At 34.8% G+C, this 26,588-nt stretch overlaps 1 protein-coding gene across 1 annotated transcript in view; it reads left to right on the forward strand.

Moving 5' to 3' along the window:
- Window positions 1-26,588, forward strand: part of CCDC18 (coiled-coil domain containing 18) — a 104,332-nt gene that overhangs the window by 44,742 nt on the left and 33,002 nt on the right. Inside the window, 10 exon segments of the mRNA XM_081818823.1 lie at window positions 2,426-2,560; window positions 2,951-3,028; window positions 7,984-8,100; window positions 13,947-14,114; window positions 16,518-16,660; window positions 17,477-17,640; window positions 17,864-18,077; window positions 21,838-21,993; window positions 22,450-22,465; window positions 23,950-23,967. Of these exon segments, the coding sequence (XP_081674949.1) occupies window positions 2,426-2,560; window positions 2,951-3,028; window positions 7,984-8,100; window positions 13,947-14,114; window positions 16,518-16,660; window positions 17,477-17,640; window positions 17,864-18,077; window positions 21,838-21,993; window positions 22,450-22,465; window positions 23,950-23,967 (1,209 nt within the window).

Here is a 26,588-nt window from a genome sequence, read left to right on the forward strand (position 1 = left end):
TTTTTTTTTTTAAAGATTTTATTTATTTATTTGAGACAGAGAGAATGAGAGACAGAGAGCATGAGAGGGAGGAGGGTCAGAGGGAGAAGCAGACTCCCTGCCGAGCAGGGAGCCCGATGCGGGACTCGATCCCGGGACTCCAGGATCATGACCTGAGCCGAAGGCAGTCGCCCAACCAACTGAGCCACCCAGGCGCCCACAAAATTATTTCTTTATACCTTGTGTGCCCTAAAACATAAGCTAATAATTCGTTCAAATGTATTAGTCTCTCCAACTATTTAGAAAAGAAGACTTGGAATTACAAACCAAATTTATACTAATAAATTACACTAACTGGTTTTTTCTTCATTAAATATATTAAATCCTATAGAAAACAAAAAGTAATTATAAACCATTGTTAGAATAATACTAGCTTTTATAATTATCCTTGCTGTTATCTTTGAGAGTTTTAATACTCCATATGGCTTTGAATTATTGTCTAGTGTCCTTTCATTTCGCTTTGTAGAACTCCCTTGAGCGTTTCTGGTGGGGCATATCTGGTGATCACAACCCCCTCAGCATTTATTTATCTGGGAATGTCTTAATTTCTGCCTCACTTCAGAAGGACAGTTTTGCCAGATAGTAGGATTCTTGGTGGACATTTTTTTCTTTTCAGTAAATCAACACATTTGTCTTTTGGCTTCCAAAGTATCTGATGAGAATCTGCTTGTAATATTATTGTGGATCCTTGTATGTGATTACTCATTTATCTCTTGCTGATTTCTCTGTCTTTTGAAAGTTTTGATTATATCTGTGTCTTTGTGTGATTCTTTTTTGAGTTCATCTTTCTTGGAGTTGAGATTCTTGGATGTTTATTTCCATGTCTTTCATTAAATTTAGACATTTTCTTGGGACTCAAACTCATGACCCTGAGATCAGGAGTTGCATGCTTTTCCAACTGAGCCAGCCAGGTGCCCCAAATTTAGACATTTTCAATCATTATTTCTTCAGATATTCTCAGTGTCCCTTTTTCCCTCTCCTCTCCTCCCATGATCTGCGTTTTGGTCTGCTGGATGGTGTCCAACAGGTCTTTTAGGCTCTGTTCACTTTTCTTCCATCTTTATTTGTTCTGTTCCTCTAATTTGTTATTTGATTATTTTCATTTGAGTGTTTTCAGGGTTACTTAGTTTTAATATTTTCTAGTTAACCTTGTTCTGTCATATTTTTATTATATATGTATGTGTGTTATATATATATCATATAATTTTGCACATTTGTATGTAATATGCACATATATGCATATACACGTATCAGTAATTTCCTATTTTGTCTTCACAAAGATATTTTGAAATTTTGATAACACCAATTATTGTTGAAGTTGTGGGAATGAGAATCTTATACATTTCTAATATAAGCATAAATTTTGATGCACTTTGAAGAGAAATACCTAATGAAATTGGAAATGTGCATATCCTACAAACAGAAAGTCCACTTCTAGGTGATCTATTCTAAAGAAACTCTAACACAAAGAGAAGTGCACACAGGATGTATTGTAACATTGTTGTGATGGTGAAAAATAGAATATTAAACTGTTCTTGAGTAGAAGAGAAGACAACTGTAATTTGTTGTTACAATGGAATACTGTACTGTTAGAAAAAGCAATGAATTAGATCTACATATGGTTACATGGATAAATATCCAGGGATAAATATCTAAAACAATATTGAGTAAAAAAACCAAGTCGCTACAACTTGCAGATGTTTTGATATTGTCTGTGTAAAATTTCAAAACAAAAATACATTACATATTATTCATAGATCTACATATGTAGTAAACACAAAAAACGTGTGAGAAACATACCAGAGAATGATGCAGACCAATTTCAGCATAGTACATTTGACCTTTGAACAACTTAGGGGTTAGGGGCACAGTCCCCCTGCACAGTTGAAAATTCTCATCTAACTTTTGACTCCCCCAAAACTGAACAGCCTACTCATGACCAGAAGCCTTGCTGATAACAAAACAGTCAGCTAATACATATTTTGTATGTTACATGTATCATATAGTGTATTCTTACAATAAATCCCGAGAAAAGAAAATGTGATTAAGAAAATCATAACGAAGAGAAAAAATACATTTACAGTACCATACTGTAAAAAATCCTCATATAAGTGGACCTGTGCAATTCAAACCTGTGTTGGTCAAGGGTCAGCTGTATTGATGAGGGAGGAAATCAACTGTATTGGTGAGAGGTAAGACCTGGCCATGTGATTTCATTTCTTCTCTCAAGAGAGAGAAACTGAAGGAAATTTGGCAAAATGAAAAATCTATGTAATTTCAATAGTAATTTAACACAGGAGTATTATATTCTTTTCTGTATATTTAACATGTTTCATGATTTTTAAAAAATTATATGCAAGTTAATAAATCATGTTTTTATGTTTAGCTTGAATCTCAACTAGAGAAAAAAGACCAACAGTTTAAAGAACAAGAAAAGACTATGTCCATTTTGCAGCAAGATATAATATGTAAACAACATCATCTTGAATCACTAGACAGACTCCTGACGGAAAGCAAAGGGGTAAAATCATCTTTGTGAAAGTGTTTATTTTATCTATTTATTCATTTTTAAAAAAGATTTTACTTACTCATTTGAGAGAGACAGAGATAGCAACAGAGAGCACAAGCGGGGAGGGAGTGGGAGAAGCAGACTCCCGCTGAGCAGGGAGCCCGATGCGGGGCTCGATCCCAGGACCCCAGGATCATGACCTGAGCCAAAGGCAGACATTTAACTGACTGAGCCACCCAGGCGCCCCTGAAAGTGCTGTTTAACAGCTGACTAATACTTAACGTTTCTATAACCTACCTTTAATTCTAATTAAATCAGTTGCTTAACAGCCTATTAGTAATGCTAAAATTAAAATATTTATACATGTACTCATATTTTTGCTACCAATCTGTGTGTTTTCAGGAGATGGAAAAGGAAAACATGAAGAAAGATGAAGCTTTGAGAACATTACAGAACCAAGTATCTGAAGAAACAATCAAGGCTAGTATGCTAATTTTTTAAAACTTTTTTTTTTAATAGAGACATTCTGTAGCTTTTATACTTTTCTCTAAAAATTATAAAAATTATTTAGATAAAAACTCACAGGTGAAGATTTTACCTGAGTCAGTGAACTTAGTTTCTGTAAGTATTTTTTCATTGTGAATTATAATCTTAATTATTTGATTGTTGATAATCTGGTTTGTGGATTGTCTAACCTTTTTTTTTTTTGCCTTAAGAAAGGCTTCTTTTTTGGGCGCCTGGGTGGCTCAGTTGGTTAAGCGAATGCCTTCGGCTCAGGTCATGATCCTGGAGTCCCAGGATCGAGTCCCGCATCGGGCTCCCTGCTCGGTGGGGAGTCTGCTTCTCCCTGTGACCTTCCCCCCTTTCATGTGCTCTCTCTCTCTCACTCTCTCAAATAAATGAATAAATAAAATCTTTTAAAAAAAAAAAAAAAGAAAGGCTTCTTTTTTAACAAAAAATGTTTTTTTAATTGTAGCTACTTATTAACATTACCAGTAAAGAATTAACAGAGGAAGTGAAAGGAGATGAATCTACAAGCAGTCGAATTTTACTTCTTTTTACCAGTTCTGCTATAAGATTAATTAGGGGAGAAAATCAGAATTTTCAGATAAAATACAAAAATACTTTTGTTTTATGGCTACTCTGTCTTCATGGTTAAAAGAATGGATTTTGGAGCTAAGTTGACTTGAGGTTCAGTTCTGATTTCAGAGTGCTTACTAGTTAGCTTTAACCCTGGCTAGGTTATTTTAAGTCTCTGAACTTTAACTTTTTCATCAGTAAAATACAGATAACAATACTCTGGAGGAGGGTCAGTATGAGGAGGAGATGAAATTAGGTACCTATATATAATGCTTGGCACATACTCAGTTACTCAAAGTTTCATAAGTACTTACTGTATATTCGATATTTCTCCTTTGCATTTTTAGTGTTAAAAATAGGTAACAGCATGTTTATTCTGTCATATATGGCTTGAATATAAGGAATATGTTAATTCAGTGTTATTTTTGCCTAGTACTCTGTTTTTAATCCATTTTATTACCAAGTATGCCCATGTAAACACAATTATGTTTATCCATAACTTTCATATAGTATTCCCCAAAACTTTTAACGTTTAATGCCATGTCAATTCATTTCCTCATGTAACAATAACCTCTAAGATCATTAACATGAAAAAATCATTATAAAAGTTGTAGGCATGAAATAATTTCATTAAATAAAATCTATATTGCCACTTACCTCCTGTTTTTTATTAAACTGCCTAACACATCTAGTAGTTTATTTCCATATGTTAATAACCAGATATTAAAATCAGTAAGAGAAGAAATTATGTTACTGGGTTTTATTCCCTTAATGGCTTTAGGTTTGATGTTATTGGGGCAAACACCAAAATGAGGAAGAAATATAGAAACAACATTCCTGTGACTCAAGCTATACCAAACCTAACATACAGGATATTTGTAGCAACAAAATTGAAGTTTGAAACCTAGTTTCTTCCTGATATGTCATTACCACCTTCCCCTCTTGACTTTGGCTATGTCTCTCTACGTAGGTACCTCTATTTGTTCTTTACATAAAAAATAATGAATTTTTTTAAAGTAACCAGTCAAAGAATATATTCTTACAATTGGTAAAGTCTTGGAAAATGCAGTCAATTCAACCATTAACAAAGGAGATACAAATATAATTAAGAATGAAATCACAAAAATTCTGAATTTTCTATCTGCAGGAGAGTTATAAGAATCAATTTAAAGATACCATTTATGAAAGTATGATTAATGAGAACTAGAAGATTGATGGGAAATTCTGAACAGGAATAAGAAACCAATAAATTAAAGCAATTATATTACGTGTTGTTAAATAGAATATTGAGAAGGTGCCTGTTAGATTTAGAGATTTTGTTTACTTACTTTCTTTTGTTTTGCTTTTATATTCCACTCTGGATTTTTTTCTTTTCCCAAAGAAAGTCATAAGTAGAAAAAAGCAACAACAAAAAAGAACTTAGCTGCTTTTGTTGAAAATAGGTAGAGTAGAGCCCATACTTGGTTACCCCCAGACTGTACTCCTGAGGAAGTTCTTTGGTTCAACAAAGCAGTGTCTTTGTTTTCATTTCATTCATTTATGTCCATATATATACGTGTGTATTTATAGGTGGTTTGTATGAGGTGAATGATGCTTATCCATATGAGATTTAGACTCTCAAACTCCTGTTCAAATAATGAATCCAACAGAGTAGTAAATGTTTGGGGTTTTATTATTTTTTAAATTGATTTATTAATTTTAATTAAATTTTATTTTGAGGGGCACCTGGGTGGCTCAGTCGTTAAGCGTCTGCCTTCAGCTCAGGTCATGATCCCAGGGTCCTGGGATCGAGCCCCACATGGGGCTCCCTGCTCCGCGGGAAGCCTGCTTCTCCCTCTCCCACTCCCCCTGCTTGTGGTCCCTCTCTCGCTGTGTCTCTATTAAAAAAAAAAAAAAAATCTTTAAATTTTATTTTGAAAAATTCCAAACCTGCAAAAAAATGGAAAGAATAGTACAGAGAACATTTGTGAACCCTCTCCCTCGATTTACTGTCTGTTTAGCTACATTCATTTCATCTCTCCCTACACATACATACCCACTTGTGCACGCACCCACCCAATCTCATAACGTACACATTTCCTTTTTGCCAGACCACCTGAGAGAAGGTTGCAGATGTCGTAACACTTTACACCTTTAATATTTAAACTTGCATCTCCTGTGAACAGAAACTTTCTCCTACATGACCTCACCACTCTACACACCAGAGAAAGTAAAAGTTAATTCAGTGACATCATTCAACACACAGTCCATACTAAAATTTTTCCAATTATTTAAAATCGTTCTATATAGCCTTGCTACTCAAAGCATTGTCTGTGGACTAGCAACATCAACATCACCTAGAAACGTGTTTGACTTGGAGAATTTCGGCTATACCCCGGACCTACTGAACAGAATTGGAATTAAGGCGAAGGAAGTGAATTGCTTCTGGTGCAAAATTTAGGGAGATGCTTACTCTTGGGGTCGTATAAGTATAGTGTTGGCACTTGGCATGACCCTGCGAGTGAGTGCCTCCTTAAATTTTGAGCCCATGTCTCCTGTCTTACCTTTTTGCCCTTCTACTGAATCAGAATCTGTATTTTAATAGGGTGCCCAGCTGATTTGTATGCCCATTAAAACCTTCAGAAACACTACTTCAGCTTGTTCTTGTTCTTTTTACAATCTAGGATTCATTTATAAGTACATGTTGCATTTGGCACTTTCGGTTTCCCTAAACTCACTCTTTCCTTCTGTTCTTCTGATAGTGAATCTTCTGAAAGTCTAGGTCAGCTAGAACACCACATGAGTTATACTGTGTTCTTCTGCTTCCCATCAGGAAGCACATGTCAGACTATCCCGTTACTGTCACTGCCAATATTGGGCACCTTATGTAAGCCGATTACTGCCAGGTCTCCCCATGTGAAGGGCACATTTTTTTCCTTTATAATTAATAAAACGTGCGGTGATTCTTTCAGGCCATGTGAATGTACTGCTCCTCAACCACCTATAACCGATGGTTTTAACATCTCATGATAAAGCTTGCCTGAATTCGTTTTTACATTATTAATTATCAGGTGCGATATTCTGACAGTCACAGATTTCATTTTTTCTCTGTGTGTGGGAGATGATACAAGTAGCAGTGCTCATTCTCATGGTTAAGAAAGAAAACTAAAAAAATAAAACCCTCAGGAAAAAAAGAAAGAAAGAAAACTCATAAGTATTTATGCCTTTCATAAAACAAATGTTAATTTGTGTTAATTTAATGTTAATTTATTAACAAGCATAATTCAAAATTACCAGCTTTTTAGCTGTTAATGGTTATATTCACAGGCCATAAGGACAGTCTTTGAAAACTGTATTTCAGGATTCTCTATTTAGAAATATGAGTTGCAAAGATAATTTCATGATATAGAATAAACAGTATCTGCAACAGGGAGCATTTTTCTCTTTTTCTTATCTTGAGATTTCTTTTACACCTTCAAGATGACTTACGAGAATGCTACTTGATTAAGAGAGGGAAAAAAAACACTCCTGAGAAGCTCAAAATTACACTAAGAAAGAAGCAAGACAAGCATCTTTTTGACAGATGGGATATGGAGCATGTGTGCAAATTGTGGCCCTTGAACTAATTTTTGTGAAAAAATTTACTGAATTTGTGTTGCTCTTTGCTCATTTGCTGTTTAATATTAAGGTGGTGTAAAGCATTTGCAGCTCTGTGAACACTTGGACCAAGTTACAGTGCTGCCTTTCTGAAAATGTTTTCCCGGATTCAAAGCAAATGCAGCCCGTTAAGTTTTTTTTCTAGCTAACAAAAATATTTTCATTTTCTTTGTGACTTGAGCACATTCAGAATATTCACACCATAGCATTATTAGCACAGTACACTAGTGTGTACTCACTTTACTATTTTTCTTGATCAAGGGAACTTAAGAAATAGGCTTAAATGTTGCTTACTATTTTAGGTAAATGTCTTAGGGTGTTTGGTCTACGGGTTCTTGACGGTTGGCCCCAGTCTGTCTTTCCAGTCTAATCTCCCAAATACCCATCTCCTATAAATTAATACTCTGCCAACTTCCTACCATTCCTTTTCACATTGTCTTGTCTCTGGACATACTCCCTCTTCCTGGAATGCCCTTCTTCACTTGTTCATGTTCGGTTTATTCTTCAGGACGCCAGCCTCTGATTTCCTAATTTGCAATAAAAAATCAGTTTTCTAAATAAATTTTTTCTGTAATAGCATTTTGTGTCCTAAGTTGGGCTGTGTATTCAGTTTTAAGCAGTTAGGTAACATTAGGAGATAAACCTGTAAAATATTGAACATATAATAAGCACTCATTAATATTAGTTGATTTTTCTTTTTTTGCTTTTCTCCTGCTTAGGTCAGACAACTAGATTCAGCACTGGAAATTTGTAAGGAAGAACTTGCCTTGCACTTGAATCAATTAGAAGGAAATAAGGAAAAGTTTGAAAAACAGATAAAGAAGAAATCTGAAGAGGTAAATTAGCATTTTTATTAAAAAACAGTTTTCACATGATTTCTTTTTGAGATATTATTTTTAAGATTCTTTAAAAGTACATCTTTATGTAGCTGATAAACTTTCCATTAAGGGGTGCCTGGGTGGCTCAGTCGTTTAAAGCTTCTGCCTTGGGCTCAGGTCATGATCCCAGGGTCCTGGGATCAAGCCCCCCATCAGGCTCCCTGCTAAGTGGGGAGCCTGCTTCTCCCTCTGCCCCTCCTCCCCCACTTGTGCGCACTCTCTCTTTCTCAAATAAATAAAATCTTTTAAAAAAAACTTTCCATTAAAATGTGAATTCCAGTTTTATATTCTTTGTTTATAACAAACTAATTCTGTGCAGTACAAAATATGACACCTTAAAATTCTGATTCTTTTATCTATTTCTAAGGAATCGGAAGATTATTGTTAATATCACAGAAAGTAATTCTAATATAAAATGATTAAGACTTAGAATATTGTTTTAGATTTAGAGGCGTAAAATTCTTCAAATTTTTTCTTTTTCTTTTTTTTTTTTAAGGTTTTATTTATTTATTTGACAGAAACACAGCTAGTGAGGGAACACAAGCAGGGGGAGTGGGAGAGGGAGAAGCAGGCTCCCCACGGAGCAGGGAGCCCGATGCAGGGCTCAATCCCAGGACCCTGGGATCATGACCTGAGCCGAAGGCAGACGCTTAACAACTGAGCCACCCAGCCGCCCCATCTTCAAATTTTTTCATTTTATTTTTGCTCCTTCTAGTTGTCTGAAGGATTGAGAATTAGGTTTGGAAATTCAACTTTCTCTATTGAGATGAGTTTCTGAGATACTGGATGGATGACTCAAGTTATCTTATTCATATCTTATTCTATATCTCAGTGTCTACCACTTTGCTTTCAACATAATAGGTATTCACTTTGCTCAAAGGTATAACCTTAGTGAAGAGTTCCTTTATTTCTTTGTTAGAATTTATAATACAAATTTAAAATAAATTCTATTTTAAAAATTAAATATAAGCTTTAAACCTTAAATTCATGTTTAGAAATAGTCCCCCAAAAACGTTCATCAAAGTTGACTTGAATGCATCAGAAAGTCCCAACCAAAAAATAGAATCCTTTCTATATCTTTAAAATGGAGAGAATTTTATGCAGAGAATTAGATACACAGGTGATGGAAGAGGGGAGAAGCAAACAAAGCATGGTAAGGTGACTCAGATTATCATAAGCAAGGACCTACTACCATCATCAGGGATAGAGGAATATCAGGAAGAGATGCGATGATTATAGTCCAGAAGCAGGGCTGCCTAGTGGAGTGAGGTCCACAAAGGAATCTGTCTAATTGAAACTGAGGCCGTAGAGGAGGAGAACTGCTCCAGGTCCCTCCCACTGGCTAAATCTTTCTGTTATCCAAAAGGGAATTTCTTGCAATACCTGGAGCAGAGCAGGGGGAAGGCAGGCATAGATCTAAAAGCAAATATATAGTTGACTAGCACTTCAGACTTAGGTGTATCACATAATTATGTAAGTTTAGAGATTGAGAAAAGGAACTCTTCACATTTTATTGGTCCTGTCTTCTTCCTTCCATGTGTCTTCATGAAGGCTTTTATAGCATCTTTGACAGACAGGCATATATTTCTCTACTGCAGTATATGGAATTTAAATTACTTCAACTATGGATACTTTGACTTTTTAAAATAGAAATGTTATTTTTATTTTACTATGAACTTCTTCAAACATTACTTAAACATTTCTTTGATAGCCCTCACTATCCTTCAGTGTAGATGGACTTGGCAGAGATGGAATCTGGAGACAAGCAGTGTTCATAACAAGAGAGTTTGTTGAGCTTTACACTTTGTGCTCTCAGAAACCACATCAGAGACTAGGGTGGATAGTAGGCATTTACCTAAAATGAACTTAGAATTATTTCCAAAACGACTGGAAATAAAAACCTAGGCTCCAAACTGAATTAGAAAATAGAAGTAGTAGTCAAGTATGTACAACTGTACTAGGGAATAAGTAAGTAAATTAGAAAGATTTGCATTTTTCGCTGCTGAATTATTATCTCAGTGCACATGTATTTGGCTTACTTAACAGGTTATCTTTCACTCTTTCACATATATCAATAAGAAATGGAGAAAAATTCAATTACTGTTTACTTTGTTTTCTTAAGTACCACCCCATACATTTATTTACTTTTGAATTATTTGTCTTTAGAGCAAATTTTAGTATCAATGCTGGTTAATATAATTAAGGTTGATCCTTGAACAATGCAGTGGTTAGGGGTGCCGACCCCCTCCCCGCCATGTAGTTGAAAATCCCCATATAACCTTTGATTTCCCAAAAACTTAACTATGAATAGCCTACTGTTGACTAGACGCCTTACCATAACATAGATGATTAACACATATTTTCTATGTTATATGTATTATATACTGTTTTCTTACAATAAAGTGAGCTAGAGAAAAGAAAATGTGATTAAGAAAATCATAAGGGAGAGAAAATACATTTACAGTACTGTACTGTAAAAAATCTGCACGAGTGGACCTATGCAGTTCAAACCCTTATTGTTCAAGAGTCAACTGTATTATCTTATATCAGACTTGTGAGGTTTCCATCATATATAGCTAGGGTTTAGAAAATTGGATTTGAGGCCACCTGGGTGGCTCAGTCGTTAAGCATCTGCCTTCGGCTCAGGTCATGATCTCAGGGTCCTGGGATTGAGCCCTGTGTCTGGCTCCCTGCTCAGCGGGAAGCCTGCTTCTCCCTCTCCCTCTGCCTGCCGCTCTGCCTGCTTGTGCTCTCTCTCTCTCTGTCAGATAAATAAATAAAACCTTAAAAAGAAAAAAAGAAAATTGGATTTGATTCATAGTGCATCCATTCTTTTAGTAATAGGTGATGTTTTTTTAGTATATGTGCTGCCGAAGCGAGCACAGTAATAGGTGATGTTATAAAGATGTTTTAATCTTTTAAATCAGTAGATATTCCCAAATCACATACTAGCTGAATAATTAAGTGACTCTAGAGCATACTGGTAGGAAGTTATCCAGTTGTAAAAACTAAATGTTAATTATCCACCACAAAAAGCTAATAAATATTCCTCTGAAATTCTGCCTCAGGCAAATATTATTTTCTACATGTTGAATAAGTACATTTATGATTAAAATAATAGTAACTTTGGAGTTCTGAATCATTTTGAAAATATTTTAATTCCATATTAACGTGCTTTAAAAAGTGATAAAGTATGATGCAAAATTATGTTGTTAACATGATAGGAGAAAATAAACACAAAATAGATGTGAATAAGCCTAAACATTTTTTGCATAAAATCAATCATTTAATTGATATTTTTATTCAAATTGATAGACTTAAATTTTGAGAAGTTGGCATCATCATATCAGTAACTTTTCTGGGTTATATTTTATTTAATTAATTTATTTTTAAAGATTTTATTTTTTATGAGAGAGAGAGAGAGAAAGCATGTGAGCAAGGGGAGGGGCAGATGGAGAGGGAGAGGCAGAGAATCTCAAGCAGACTCCTCACTGAGCACAGAGCCTAACTCAGGGCTTGATCTCAGAACCCCGAGATCATGACCTAAGCCAAAACCAGGAATCAGACTCTCAACTGACTCAGCTACCCAGGCACCCCTGGGTTATATTTTATTTTTTGTAATAATGGTGAGAGAGTATTTTTCCTTCAGATATAGATTAATCTAGATAAAGTTAATTGTCAAGTAGATTTTTTTTTTTAAAGTTGTGTTTTGTTTTTTTTTTAAGATTTTATTTATTTATTTGACAGAGAGAGAAAGCACAAGTAGGCAGAGAGGCAGGCAGAGGGAGAGGGAGAAGCAGGCTCTCCACTGAGCAGGGAGCCCGATGTGGGGCTCGATCCCAGAACTCTGGGATCACGACCCGAGCCGAAGGCAGCCGCTCAACCGACTGAGCCACCCAGGCGCCCCTGTCAAGTAGATTTTATAGTGTAAATTCTACTTTCTTCTTGACCCTAATTATAAAGTGATAAATCCTTTAGGAAATCTCTTCTCTGAATATAATAACTTAGCAGAGAATATAATGTAAAAACTATTTCTTATATTTTAAAGTCAAGTGGAAGTTAAAGGGCAATGCAATAAAATGCCACTTTAAATTGAATAGATGCAGGTTGATACTCAATATTTTTAATTGTAATTATTTTGCCAGTGACCAGGTTGCTGAAATAAATTTTTTATTGTTATTATGTGGTATGGTTTCTTGGCGTTTTGGCTAAGGCTTATCTTTTTTTCTTCTGTTTTACCTTATCTTAATATTTTGTCCATTTTTTTTCTCTGACTAGGAAAGTAAGTATAAGACAGGATGTTCCAATAAAGAAAAAATAGTATTTAAACTTATCTTGCAGCAGGTCAGTTCTATATAAAATAAACTACTGCACTAAGTGTGATCTGCAGTTTTCTTGGGGGCTAGCAAGTAAAACAAAAAAACAGGTGATACTGATACATGTTTGCACTAAATAAATTATTTTCATGTAGACAAAATTAAGTAGATTAGCATAAAAAAAGGACTATAATAATAGAATAAGAAATTGGTTAGTTGCCTAAGGTTCTCCAAATTTACAGTGTCATCATATAATGAAGAAAGGTGAAACTTAAGAGCTTCTCCTCATGACCAAAGAATATATGGGCCCTGAGCCCTTCATGATGCTGCTGACTGTTCAACTGCTGGATAATTAGAAAAAGGGACCAAATCAGGGTTCTCTTCCACTATTTCTTAGCAGTTTAAAATTCCTTTCTTCTGGAATACTTATTGGAAAGATTTTTTTTTTTTTTGCTTTAAAGGAATGACTTTTTCCTTCATGTTAAAAATAGTTATTATGTAAGCAACAATAAGATATTTTTAAAGGATTTACCTGCAATCCACTTTCTAATACATAAGTTTTCAGTTTTCTATTTGTCTGAATGTTTTTTTTTTTATAATTTTTTTTTTAAGATTTTATTTATTTATTTGAGAGAATGAGAGACAGAGAGCACGAGAGGGAAGAGGGTCAGAGGGAGAAGCAGACCCCCCGCCAAGCAGGGAGCCCGATGTGGGACTCGATCCCGGGACTTCAGGATCATGACCTGAGCCGAAGGCAGTCGCCCAACCAGCTGAGCCACCCAGGCGCCCTGTCTGAATGTTTTTCATAATTATGTTAATGAAATGTAATTCTGGGGGGCTTTTTCCACTTAATTTCATTTTGTAAAATATTGTATTTCCTACTGTCTTTTAAATTATGATTTTAAATGGTTGCATCATTTTAAATCAAGATTGATATATCATCATTTATTAAACTTTCCCCTTTTGGGAGCACATAAAGAATATTATAAATAAATAGTAAATTATGCTGCATTATTAATATGATTTTAAAATAATTTCTTTGGGCAGATTTATTGGATTTGGATTACTAGGACAAAGGGAATTTTTTTCCTTTTTTTTTTTTTAAAGATTTTATTTATTTATTTGACAGAGAGAGACACAGCGAAAGAGGGAACACAAGCAGAGGGAGTGGGAGAGGGAGAAGCAGGCTCCCCGCCAAGCAAGGAGCCTGATGTGGGGTCAATCCCAGGACCCTGAGATCATGACCTGAGCCAAAGACAGATGCTTAATGACTGAGCCACCCAGGCGCCCCGAGAGTCAGCCTTATAAGCAGGCCCTTCTAACACACCCTTCCATCATAAAAGTGAACCTGCCCTTCCATATAACAAACAATAGCCATAAATACAATTATCCCACATGACAAATGAAGATAATAAGGAAGACAGCATTGACATTTTATGACTTTTTATTTGAAATGTCATTTTAATGAGAAATGTATGTATTTGTTAGGTATACTGTTTACAGAAAGAACTAAAGATAAAAAATCATAGTCTTCAAGAGACTGCTGAGCAGAATCTTATTCTACAGCATACTCTTCAACAACAGCAGCAAATGTTACAACAAGAGACAATTAGGAACGGAGAGCTAGAAGACATTCAAACTAAACTTGAAAAACAGGTATATCTTACTGGTCAACATAGTTTCACTTGTATGAAATAGAAATTTTAAAAATCGATAATAAGTATTTTGTTATATTGCTATTTACCTCACAGATTTCATATTATAAGAAATATTCTGTGTTAACATTGAAAAATGGGTGAAGTTCTATTTGTGTGTGTTCTATCCTGCATCTCTAATACCATGGGCACATTTTTGTCATCCATAGAACTTAGTTATAATTTAGACTTTTTCATTCCATCATGTTTTTGGATCAGGATGCGTGATAATCCCTAAGGATATGCTAAAGCAGTGCACTACAAGAAAAATCCCAAAGGAAACTACTTACTTCTAAAAATGTTATTACTCCAGTGAAAGAATCCTAGGAATTTTATACTAGAATCGAATCTTTCCTCTTTCATTCATTACCAGTTCATCTGAAATCTTCAGACAGATAATTCCTTTTTTTGAGTTGTTTTTCTTTTTCAAACTTTACAAAAATGTATAAATTAGGAAATGATAGTTCCCTGTAATCTCACAACACCTCACCTTTTGTCATTTGGATGGCTTTTTATCTACATATTCTGAATTCATCCTCAGCCTCCAGTGCAACTAAAGAATCCCTCAATACATTCAAACATATCAGGCAGGTATTCTCTATTTTCTTTTTTTTTAGAGACAGCTGTTCTGTGGCTCTCCATCCCTTTTGTTAAAGTCTAGACCTCTTGCTTGCTATGCTTGTTGTTCAGCTTCATCTGGAAGCATTTCTTCATCTTATCTGTGTTTGATTCCCACTTCCTAAGTCCCTTGTTGTTGTCTCTGGCTTGTAGAATTGATGAAAATTCTTGTTCTTTCTGAAGTCATTTTCATTTCCATAATGATTTTATGGTTCTCTCTCTTTTTTTCCCCCCTTAAATCTACCAGTTCATTTATATTTTTCATTTGGTAAATTCTTTTTCTTCTTGATCTTTGTTTTAAGAGATTTTTGTATGTTCTTTAACTTCTTCGAGGGTCTAAAGAAGTTTATATCTAAAAATTTCTGTAGTGTTTGGAGTAAGTTTTCCATTGTATACAGTATTCTCTTTGTGCCTTTCATTCATATTCCTCTATGCATAGATTCCATGTTAGATTCTTTCAGATTATTACTCATCTTTAGATTCTTTCTGCTTATGAGTGTGCTATTTAATAAAACACAGAGTGGATGGGTTTTAGTGATTCCCTTTAGTTTTTACACTGGGTACTATTTTAATTTTATTCTTGGAACTTGAGTTAGAGGTGTGGATATTAATAACTTATAATCTGTATTCAGTTCTCTAGTGAGAGGTTTTAGAAGAGCAGAGAGGATATTAAAGTCATTAGCCAGAGATTAACTTGAAGAGCACAGTCATGTAAATGTTCATTGAAAACATGGAGTGGCTGAGATTAACTAGGGAGAAAATACAGAATGAGAGGTGAGAAGATTGACTTGGGCAGATGTCTCTGAGATACGGTACATAGAAGCCAAAGTAAGTATTTCATGAAATTAAGAATGATCATTGGTGTCATGGGCTGCTGAGATCAATATCAAGTAGAATGAGGGTTGAGAAATGTCCACTAGAATTATCAACATGGAGGTCATTAGTGACATTGCTCAGTTTCTATAGAAAATGGCTAAATTGCTTTGGGTTGAGGAATGAATGAGAAGTGAGAAGATGATACAACAAGCATAGAAAACTGAGAAATTGGGCTTTGAAGAGGAGGAAAGAAAGGGTGGTGGTGGTAGTTGGAGGAGGTAGAGGTTTGGGTAGTTTTTTATGATGGAAATGTCTTGAACATGTTTAAATGCTAATATAAAGAAGCCAGAAGGAGAGAGTAGTGATAGTCAATAGTATGAGTTCCTGAGAAAGTGGATAGGTTCCTGAGAAAATGAACCCAGGACACCAGTGAAGCAATTTGACTTATATAGGAGGAAAAATACCTCCCTCACTGTAGGAGAACAGAGGAAATAATGAATAGGAGCAAATGCAAGTGGTAACATTTGAGGGCAGTTGGGAATTGAGAAATCCTTCAGTGAATGAGCCAGTTTGTGAAGAAGGAAAGCAACATAGTTTGACAGGCGAAGAAAACATTTCACGTGGGGATAATGAAAGGGGAAACATTAACCATTATTTTGTTCAATTCTTGTAAATCCTATTTTAGTGTTACGATGTGGCTACTTCTATAAATAGGTATATGAATGAAATATCTTCCACGAAGTTAAGTTTTGCTTTTTTATTTCCAAAACATTTGCTTTCTGGTCTGTACTTTGAGTTTTATAATACATCTTGAAACTGAATGATAGGCTAGACTACATATTTATATATATTTTTTTCTTCCAAAGACTGTTATGTGACACATTCCAAAAAATGTGACTGAACTTAAAATACTTAAACTTATTTTTACAAGGTATCGAAACTGGAACAAGAGCTTCAAAAACAAAGGGAAAATTCAGCTGAAAAGTTGAGAAAAATGGAGGAGAAATGTGAAGCAGCCACACATGAAGCCGATTTGAAAAGGCAAAAAGTTATTGAGCTTACTGGTACTGCCAGGTAAAATGAATATGTTACTTTTTCTTTTTCTTCCTATTTCAACATCAACAAAAAATGTTGATTCAAAGAGAATCAGTTCTATTGAGGCTAATATTAGCACTTGTTTACTTAGTGAATATCACTTTGGAGTTACCAACAAATGGACCTAAAACTTTCTTTCACTATGTTGATTTGTCTATAGGTAGAGGATCTTCCATGTTGGAATAAGCTCAGGACTGACTGAAAGTTAGTAAACCTGATTCTCTCACTGTTAATAACTATTTGTCTTATCCCAGATGAGTCACTAACCTTCCAGTTACCTCATCTGTAAAGCAAGAAAGTTGCACTAGTTCTGGAAATCTCTAGTCCCTTGTAAAGCTAAAAAGGATAACATAAATAATAAAGGTCTGAATAAAAATAACTGACTTGATTCTCCTATGAGTAGTATTGTCATTATGGTGAATATTTTGATTGCTTGGCTTCCTTAGTTTCTGTGTTGCAGATAACAGAAATTCCAGATGAATGAGATACCTATCCATGGATGTTCTCAGTATACAAAGCTAACTGTAGTTAGATTGAAAAGACGGCTAGCCTTGCTAAATATTACCAGGTAGCACGGTCGTACCTAGTGGTACATAATTGGTGCAGAATTACAATCCTTTAGTTGGAGCATTTTTAATAATATGACCTAAGTGTGACCTAGTATTCTGACTAGATGTTTTGCTGATATTTGCCGTTATAGAACTTGCAGATTTTGTTTAGTCAGAGACAAGTCAGTTGGCTTTTAGGTTTCCAAATTATCGTTTATTAATTGTTTTATTTTTTGTTTTTAACTAGGCAAGTAAAACTTGAGATGGATCAGTACAGAGAAGAACTCTCTAAAATGGAAAAAGAAATAATGTACCTAAAAAGAGATGGAGAAAATAAAGCAATGCATCTCTCTCAGTTAGACATGATCTTAGAACAGACAAAGACAGAACTAGATAAGAAGACAAATTCTGGTAAGCAACATGTTAGCTGAGCTTATCTGCCTGTATATTTATATTTAAAAAGTAGAATAATAAAGTGAGAATTTGGGTTAGTAGAACTGGAAGGGACAATGAGTGGTCAGTTTTTGCCTCTTGTAGATGAATAAAATTGGATATTCTTAATTATAATTATTCACAAATTTTTAATAACAGATTGTTTTTATGTAGTTCTAAAATTATTTTTTCCTTTTAACAGTGAAGGAATTAGAAAAATTACAGCACCACACTGAAACTGAACTAACAGAAGCTTTGCAGAAACGGGAAGCATTAGAGTCTGAACTCCAAAATGCGCATGGAGAGTTAAAAAGTACTTTAAGACAACTTCAGGAATTGAGAGATGTACTACAGAAGGCTCAATTATCATTAGAGGAAAAATACACTACTATAAAGGATCTCACAGCTGAACTTAGGTGCGTTAAATAGTAAGAAATGATATCACAATTACAGGTATTTCACTTTATTACTCTGACTTCTTGGGTCATACAGTAAAGTTTACTGTTTAATCCTAGATGTCTAAATTTCTCAACTGTCTTTGGCTCACTGTTGTTCATCCCAGTCAGCCTGTCCCATGCTCCATCTAACTAATTCAGCCATTCCTCATGACTAATATTTCTATCCTTGGTCTTTGGACATTATATTTTCACCCTCTCCTATATTACATAGTGGTAAAAAATGATTGGAACAGCATACAGCAGTGGTTAATAGCAAAATAATGTTAATAATGACAATGTTTTCTTTGTATTAAGACCTTATTTTGTGCCAGGATTATGCCAGGGGCTTCCTATATGATCTGACTCATTTCTTTACAATAAACCTATCATATACATATTACCACCTTTTTATACTTGAGAAAACTGAGGCTTGAGAAAATTAAGTAAAATACCCAAGGTCACATAATCAGGTCCAGAGAAGGGAGTTAAACACAAGTTTATCCAACTCTAAAATCTGGGTTCTTAGATTAGCAATGATAGCATAAAATGCTGTTCCAGCACACATCTATGGTGAGTGGGGGTGGAGAGCCAGACGAGAACCAAGGTGTGGGAAATAGATTCCAGAAAGGAAAACAGAATTACAAACCAGGATGTGAAATGTGGGATGACAGGACAGAGAGCAGCAAGAGGACCCAGGAACTTAGATGTATCCCATGACTCAGTGCAGGACCCCGTCTCTTTTCTACCCACAAATTCATTCTTAGTAAATTTCATATAAGTTTAAATACTGTGTGTCAGACTTCCAAACCCACATCTGTAGTAATGACCTCTAGTAATGGCATCTTAAACTTGGCCAAAACACGACTGTTTTTTTTTTTCTTCATAACCCTTCCCTTCCTCCATCTCAGAATCATGCAGTTGGAGCACAACCAGAAATCTGAAAGATTAGTCTTAATCTCTTTGCCTGTCTCTTTTTTCTTCCAACCTATTAGGAATTCATGTCAACTTTATTTCCAAAACATATTCTGAAATCCATTGATTTCTTGGCCTCTTTTCTGTTACCACCTTAGCATAAGCCATCATCATCTCTCACCTGGTCTGTTGCTGTGGTTTCCCTAATGGTCTCCCAGCTTAAATGCCAGACCCTCCCCAGAGTCCATTTCAGTTTATGGAGTAAGTTTATGATTTAAAACATAACAGAAATGGACTTAAGTTTATTATTTAACACGTAAATCAGATTATATTGTGTCCCTACTTAACCCTTCCAATGGCTTCCCAAAATACTCAGAATAAAATCCAAGCTTCTTGGGAAATGTAAATCAGAACTGCAGTGAGATACTGCTTCACACCCTCTCAGATGAGCATGATAAAAATAAACAAAAAACCCCAAAACTGAAAATAACAAGTGTTAGCAAGTGTGTAGAGAAATTGGAACCCTCCTACATTGATGTTGGAAAACTAAAATGATAAAATTGCCTGTGGAAAACAGTTTGGCATAGTTAATAAGTCAAATATAGAATTACCATGTAACTCATTAATTCTACTCCTAGTTATTTACCCAAAAGAATTAAAAACATCATGTTAAAAAAAAATGATGTATAAATGTTCATAGCAACTCTGTTCACAGTAGCCACTGAATGGAAACAACCCAAATATTCATCAGTAGTTGAATGGATAAACACAATGTGATATATCCATATAGGGAATATTATTCAGCCATGAAAAGGAATAAAGTACTGATATCTGCTACAACATAGATGAACCTTGAAAATATTAGGCTAAATGAAATAAACCAGATATGTTTATATAATTCCATTTATATGAAATATCCAGAATTAGCAAATACATAGAGATAGAAAGCAGATTAATGGTTGCTGGGAACTAGGGGGTGGGACAATGGAAAATAACTGCAGATGGGTGTGAAATTTTCATTTGGAGTAATGAATAAGTACTGGAAATAGTGGTGATGGTTACACAACATTGTGAATTTACTTAACGTAACTGAACTGTACACTTTAAAGTGATTAAAATGGTAAATGGTTAAAATGGTAAATGTTATATGTATTTTACCACGATTAAAAAAAAAAAAAAAGCCAAGCTCCTTATCATGGAATACAAAGCCCTAGATGATAGGGTTCCTACCTGTTTCTCTGGCCTCATTTCGTATTGTTCCCTTTTCTCCTGGCCTTTTTGTTGGTACTTAAAACTTAGTAAATTTTTCCTACCTTTTGACTTTGCTGTAGCTGTTTCTTTGGCCTGAAATAATGGTTGAATGGCCAACTTCTTGCCCTTCATATTACCTCAGAGGGCCCTTTTCTGACCACCTACTCTCAAGTAGCCACCCAGGCACTATCTCATCACTGTCTTTAATGCTCTAACATAGCAATTTATTTATTTTTTTTGTTTATTTAGTCTCTCTTCTCTACTGGACCTATTAGTATGTATGCTCCATGTGATGAAGGACATCTATCTTGTTGGCTATTAAACTCACAGTACATAGAGGCCTGATGTATAGGAAGCATCCAATAAATATTTGCTAAATGGTTAAGTGAATGAGTAGATGAAAGAAGTAAAAATGAAATCTTAAATTCTAGCTGATAGCTGAATTTTTGGAAACTCAGCTATTCACTTATACAATTATCTTTAGAATTCATTTCATAATAACTTATTAATGTAGCCTTGTATTTTATAACTGCTGAAACTTTTTAAAAAAGATTTTATTTATTTATTTATTTATTTATTTTAGAGAGAGCCTGTGAGCAGGGGGGAGAAGCAGAGGGAGAGGGACAAGCAGACTCTGCACTGAGCGCAGAGCCTGATGAGGGGCTTGATCCCATGACCCTGGACATCATGACCTGAGCCTAAATCAAGAGTTGGTCACTCAACTGACTGAGCCACCCAGGCACCCCTAACTGTTGAGACTTTTAAGAGAATAGTAAATAGTTCATTAAAGAAATTCACAATCTGCTTTTTAAAATCAGTACCTTTGTTCAATATTGTTCATATTTAAGTCTGGAAAACTATATGAAGATTTTTGAGATCAACAACATTTTTAGCCTTTGTCATATCAAAACATAGAGTTCCAAATTAAAATTCTTTGATTGCATTCTCTGATCTGAGTAGTAGAAGTCTTAAAGTTGTGTCAGTATTAAGCATTTTTATAATATAAAATTATAAATAAGTTAAGGTTTTAGGAGAGCTAGAATTTACAAAAAAAAATGTTTCTATATTAGACTTCAATACTTCACTATATGTAAGGCGTCATTTGAGTAAAATTCCCATGAGAAACACAGTGGTCATTGACTGAGCTGTGGATATCAGAGATACCAACCATGAGATAAATGCCTCATTCAAATTTAATAAACTCACAGCTAGTATATGGAAATGACTTTCAAATGCTCCCCTGATCTGTAAATGAAAAATATGGACATATTTTAAAAATTCTTATACTGATTCAGTTTTATATCTTGGAAGTACTTTAACATTTAGCTTAAATTGTCTACAGTAGTAGTGTTTGAGTTAACTTTTGCCTTTTGAGAATACTTTATTAAAGTAACTATTGATACCAGTCATTTTCTTTATTCAGTATTTCTTTAATTTGAGCCCTTTCAAAGGCCAGAAATAATGGCATATATTTTATCACTTTTAGCTTACAGGACGCTAACCCAATTGACTTAATTTTTTAAAACTATAATATTTCTACTATTTGCTTTGATCTTTTTCCTTTGATAAATTGCAGAGAATGCAAGATGGAGAATGAAGATAAAAAGCAAGAACTCCTTGAAATGGATCAGGCACTTAAGGAGAGAAATTGGGAACTAAAGCAAAGAGCAGCTCAAGTTGGTTTTCTTAATTATATTTAATGAAATTTTCTGTTACAGTACAATCATGCAGGGTTTTAGAGATCACCACTTTTTGGTAAAATGGACCTTTTTAAAGCATATATGTTTTTCTGTGCACATTAATATATAAAAAATTAGAAATATGTCATCTTTCTTCATCTTGCTATTTTTTTTTTTTTTTAAGATTTTTATTTATTTATCTGACAGAGAGAGACAGTGAGAGAGGGAACACTAGCAGGGGGAGTGGGAGAGGGAGAAGCAGGCTTCCTGCTGAGCAGGGAGCCCTATGCGGGGCTCCATCCCAGGACCCTGGGATCATGATCTGAGCTGAAGGCAGATGCTTAACAACTGAGCCACCCTGGTGCCCCCATCTTGCTATTTTTATAGAAAGTCAGTTTTTGAGAATGAAAGTTATTGTAACTCCTTTAATAGTGTGTTTGTTGGAGGAACAAATCTATTCAAAAGGCATCTTTTTTAAAGACTTTCTTAGATCAGTTTTAGGTTCACAGTGAAATTGAGCAGAAGGTACAGAGATTTCCCATATACACCTTGCTACCATAAATGCACAGCCCTTGGAGCAGTTCCTGTCTGCTGCTAAGGTTTCCACGAGAGACGCAAGAAAAAAGTGTCCTCACGCTTTCTGTCTGTCTCATTGTGGCAGTCAAGATTGAATGGGGGAGTGCAGGGAAAAACCAAAAGAATATCTGCAAATCAAAAGTAACTTTGTCAACAATGAAATCTTGTTTTACTCCAAAAAATAAATAAATAAATAAATAAATGCACAGCCTTCCCCATTATCAACATTCCCCACCCAGGTGGTACGTTTGATAATAGTTGAGGAACCTACACATTATAATCATCCAAACTCCATAATTTACATTACAATTCACTCTTGGTGCATACATTCTGTGGGTTTGGACAAATGTTTAATGACATGTATCCATCATTATGATATCGTCCAGGGTATTTTTAAGCCCTAAAAATTTTCTTTGCTCCACCTTTATCCTTCTTCCTCTTCCCCCATCCCTAGCAACCACTGATCTTTTTTATTGTCTCCATCATTTTGCCTTTTCCAGAATGTCATATAGTTGAAATCATATAGTACATAGTCTTTTCATATTGGCTTCTTTCACTTAATAATATTCGTTTAAGTTTTCTCCACATCTTTTTGTTACTTGATAGCTCATTTCTTTTAGCACTGAATAATATTCCATTGCCTAGATGTACTACAGTTTACTTATCCATTCACCTACTGAAGGGCATCTTGGTTGTTTCCAAGTTTTGACAATTAAATGAATAAAGCTGCTATAAACATCTGTGTGCAGGTTTTTGTGTGGACATAAGTTTTTGACTCCTTTTGGTAATTACCAAGGGGCATGATTGCTGGATCATATGGTAAGAGTATGTTTAGTTTTATAAGACACTTCCAAACTGTGTTCTCAAGTGCCTTGTACCGTTTTGCATTCTTACCAGCAATGAATGTGAATTCCTGTTGCTCCACATCCTGGCTAGCATTTGGTGTTGTTTTGGATTTGGCCATTCTCATTAGTGTGTAGTGGTATCTCCTGGTTAATTTGCACTTCTCAGATGACATCATATGATATGGAGGGTATTTTCCTGTGCTTATTTTCTATCTGTATATCTTTTTTGGTGAGGTGTCTGTTACAGTCTTTGGCTCATTTTTTAATTGAGTTGTTTGTTTTCTTACCGTTGAATTTTAAGAGTTCTTTGTATATTTTGGATACAAGTCCTTTTTCAAATGTGTCTTTTGCAGATATTTTATTCCAGTTTGTGGCTTTAATTCACAATCTTTTGACATTGGCTTTCACAGAGCAGAAGTTTTTAATTTTAATGACATCCAGCTTATTAATTATTTCTTTCATGAATTATGCCTTTGGCTTTGCATCTAAAAAGTCATCACCCAAGGTCATCCAAGGCTTTCCTCTATGTTATCTTATAGAAGTTTTATAGTTTTGCAAGTTACATCTAGGTCTGTGATCCATTTTGAGTTAATTTTTGTGAAGGGTGTGGTGTAGACTCATTTTTTTGCATGTCGTTGTCCACTTATTCCAGCACCATTTGTTGAAAAAACTATTTTTTCTCCATTGTATTGCCTTTGCTCCTTTGTCAAAGGTTAATTAACATATTTAGTTTCTGGATTCTATTCTGTACAATTATTTATTCACCTGTGTTTTGCCAGTACCAAGATCTGTTTACTGTAGCTTTTTAGTGTCTTGAAGTCAGGTAATGTCACTCTTCCAACTTGGTTCTTCTTCAGTTATCGTGTTGGATATTCTGGGTGTTTTGCCTCTCCATGTAAATTTTAGGATCAGTTTGTCAATATCCACAAATTAACTTGCTGGAATTCTGATTGGAATTGCCTCGAATGTTTAGATTTAGTTGGGAAGAACTGACATCTTGAATCTTGAAAATATTGAGTCTTCCTATCCATGAATAAGGACTCTCTCTCTATTTAATTCTTTGATTTCTTTCATTAGAGTTTTGTAGTTTCTTTATAGATATTGATATATTTAGCTTGATTTATACCTAAGTATTTTGTTTTGGGGAGTGCTAGTGTAAATCATATTATGTTTTAAATTTTAAATTCCTCTTGTTTATCGCTGGTATATAGGAAAGTGACTGATTTTGTGTACTCCTTGTATCCTTCAATCCTGCTATAATCACTTATTAGTTCTAGGAATTATTTTGTCAAATCTTTTGGATTTTCTACCTAGATGATTATGTCATCTATAAACAAACATAGTTTTGTATTCCTTTCTAATATGTGTATCTTTTATTTCTTTTTCTTGTCTTATTGCATTAGCTAGGACTGCTAGAACAGTGTTGAAAAGCAGTAGTAAGAGAGAATATCCTTGCGTTGTATCTGATCTTAGTGGGAACGTTTTGAGTTTCTCACCATTAAGTATGATGCTAGCCTGTTGTTTTTCTATAGATATTCTTTATTAAGTTGAGGAAGTTCCCTTCTATTCCTTGTTTACTGAGAGTTTTTATCATGAAGGTGTGTTGAAATGTCTTTGTCTGGTTTTGGTATTAGGGTAATACTGGCCTCATAGAATGAGTTAGAAGTATTTCCTCTGCTTCTGTCTTCTGAATTGGATTGCAGAGAATTGGTATAATTTCTTTCTTAGATTTTGGTAGAATTCACCAGTGAGCCCATCTGGACCTGCTGCTTTCTGTTTGGGAAAGTTATTAATCGTTACTTTCTTAAATATATATATAAGCTTATTTAGATTGTCTGTTCCTGTGTGAGTTTTGGTAGATTCTATCTTTTAAGTAATTGGTCTGTTTCATTAGTTTTATTAAATTTGTGGTCAGAGAGTTGTTATAGTATTCCTTATTATCCTTTTTTTTTTTTTTAAGATTTTATTTATTTGAGAGAGAGAGAGCACATGAGAGGGGGGAGGGTCAGAGGGAGAAGCAGACCCCCTGCTGAGCAAGGAGCCTGATATGGGACTCGATCCCGGGACTCCAGGATCATGACCTGAGCCGAAGGCAGTCGCTTAACCAACTGAGCCACCCAGGCGCCCCCTTATTATCCTTTTAATGTCTATGAGAGTTTTAGTAATGTCTTCTCTTTCATTTCTGATATTAGTAATTTGTGTCCTCTCTCTTTTTTTCTTAGTCTGGCTAGAGGCATACTGATTTTATTGATCTTTTCAAGAATCAGCTTTTGGTTTTGTTGATTTTCTCTGTTGATTTCCTAATTTTAATTTTACTGATTTCTGCTTTAATTTTTATTATTTCTTTTCTTCTGCTTACTTTGGATTTAATTTCTTCTTCTTTTTCTAGTTTCCCAAAGTGGTAGCTTAAGTGATTGATTTCAGGTCTTTCTTCTTTTCTAATACATGCATTCAGTGCTGTACATCTTCCTCCAAACACTGCTTTTTCTGCATTCCACAATTTTTGTTATGTTGCATTGTATTTAGCAGCTTTTATTTAGCATAAAATGGAGTCTAAATCATTTATTTGTTATTTATGAACATAGTTGTATCTTTTCTTTAAGTTTCTGTAATACATATGAGCCTGAAGATTCAGTATTAATAAGCAATGAATATTTTTCTCATTTTGTAAAATAATTTGAGGTGAGTTTATGTTTCAGTTATACCTACTATAAACAATTTTAAGACACATTCTAAGCACACAGTTTTTCACATTAGGATAAAGTCGAGTAATAGCTTAATGTTACTTTTTTTTTTTTAAGATTTTATTTATTTATTTGACAGAGAGAGACACAGTGAGAGAGGGAACACAAGCGGGGAGTGGGAGAGGAGAATCAGGCTTCCTGCCAAGCAGGGAGCCCAGTGGAGGGCTCGATCCCAGGGCCCTGGGATCATGACCTGAGCTGAAGGCAGACGCTTAATGACTGAGCCACCCAGGCACCCCTTAATGTTACTTTTGTATTAACCATCAGAGACTCTTAATCTCAGGAAACAAACTGAGGGTTGCTGGAGTGGGGGAGGGTGGGAGATATGCGGTGGCTGGGTGATGGACATTGGGGAGGGTATGTGCTATGATGAGCACTGTGAATTGTGTAAGACTGATGAATCACAGACCTGTACTCCTGAAACAAATAATACATTTTATGTTAATAAAAAAAAAAAGTTACTTTTGTATTTAGGTTACACAT

The sequence above is a fragment of the Leptonychotes weddellii genome, chromosome 4 (genome assembly GCF_054177405.1).
Source record: "Leptonychotes weddellii isolate Sample4059 chromosome 4, ASM5417740v2, whole genome shotgun sequence".
Taxonomy (NCBI): Eukaryota; Metazoa; Chordata; class Mammalia; order Carnivora; family Phocidae; genus Leptonychotes; species Leptonychotes weddellii.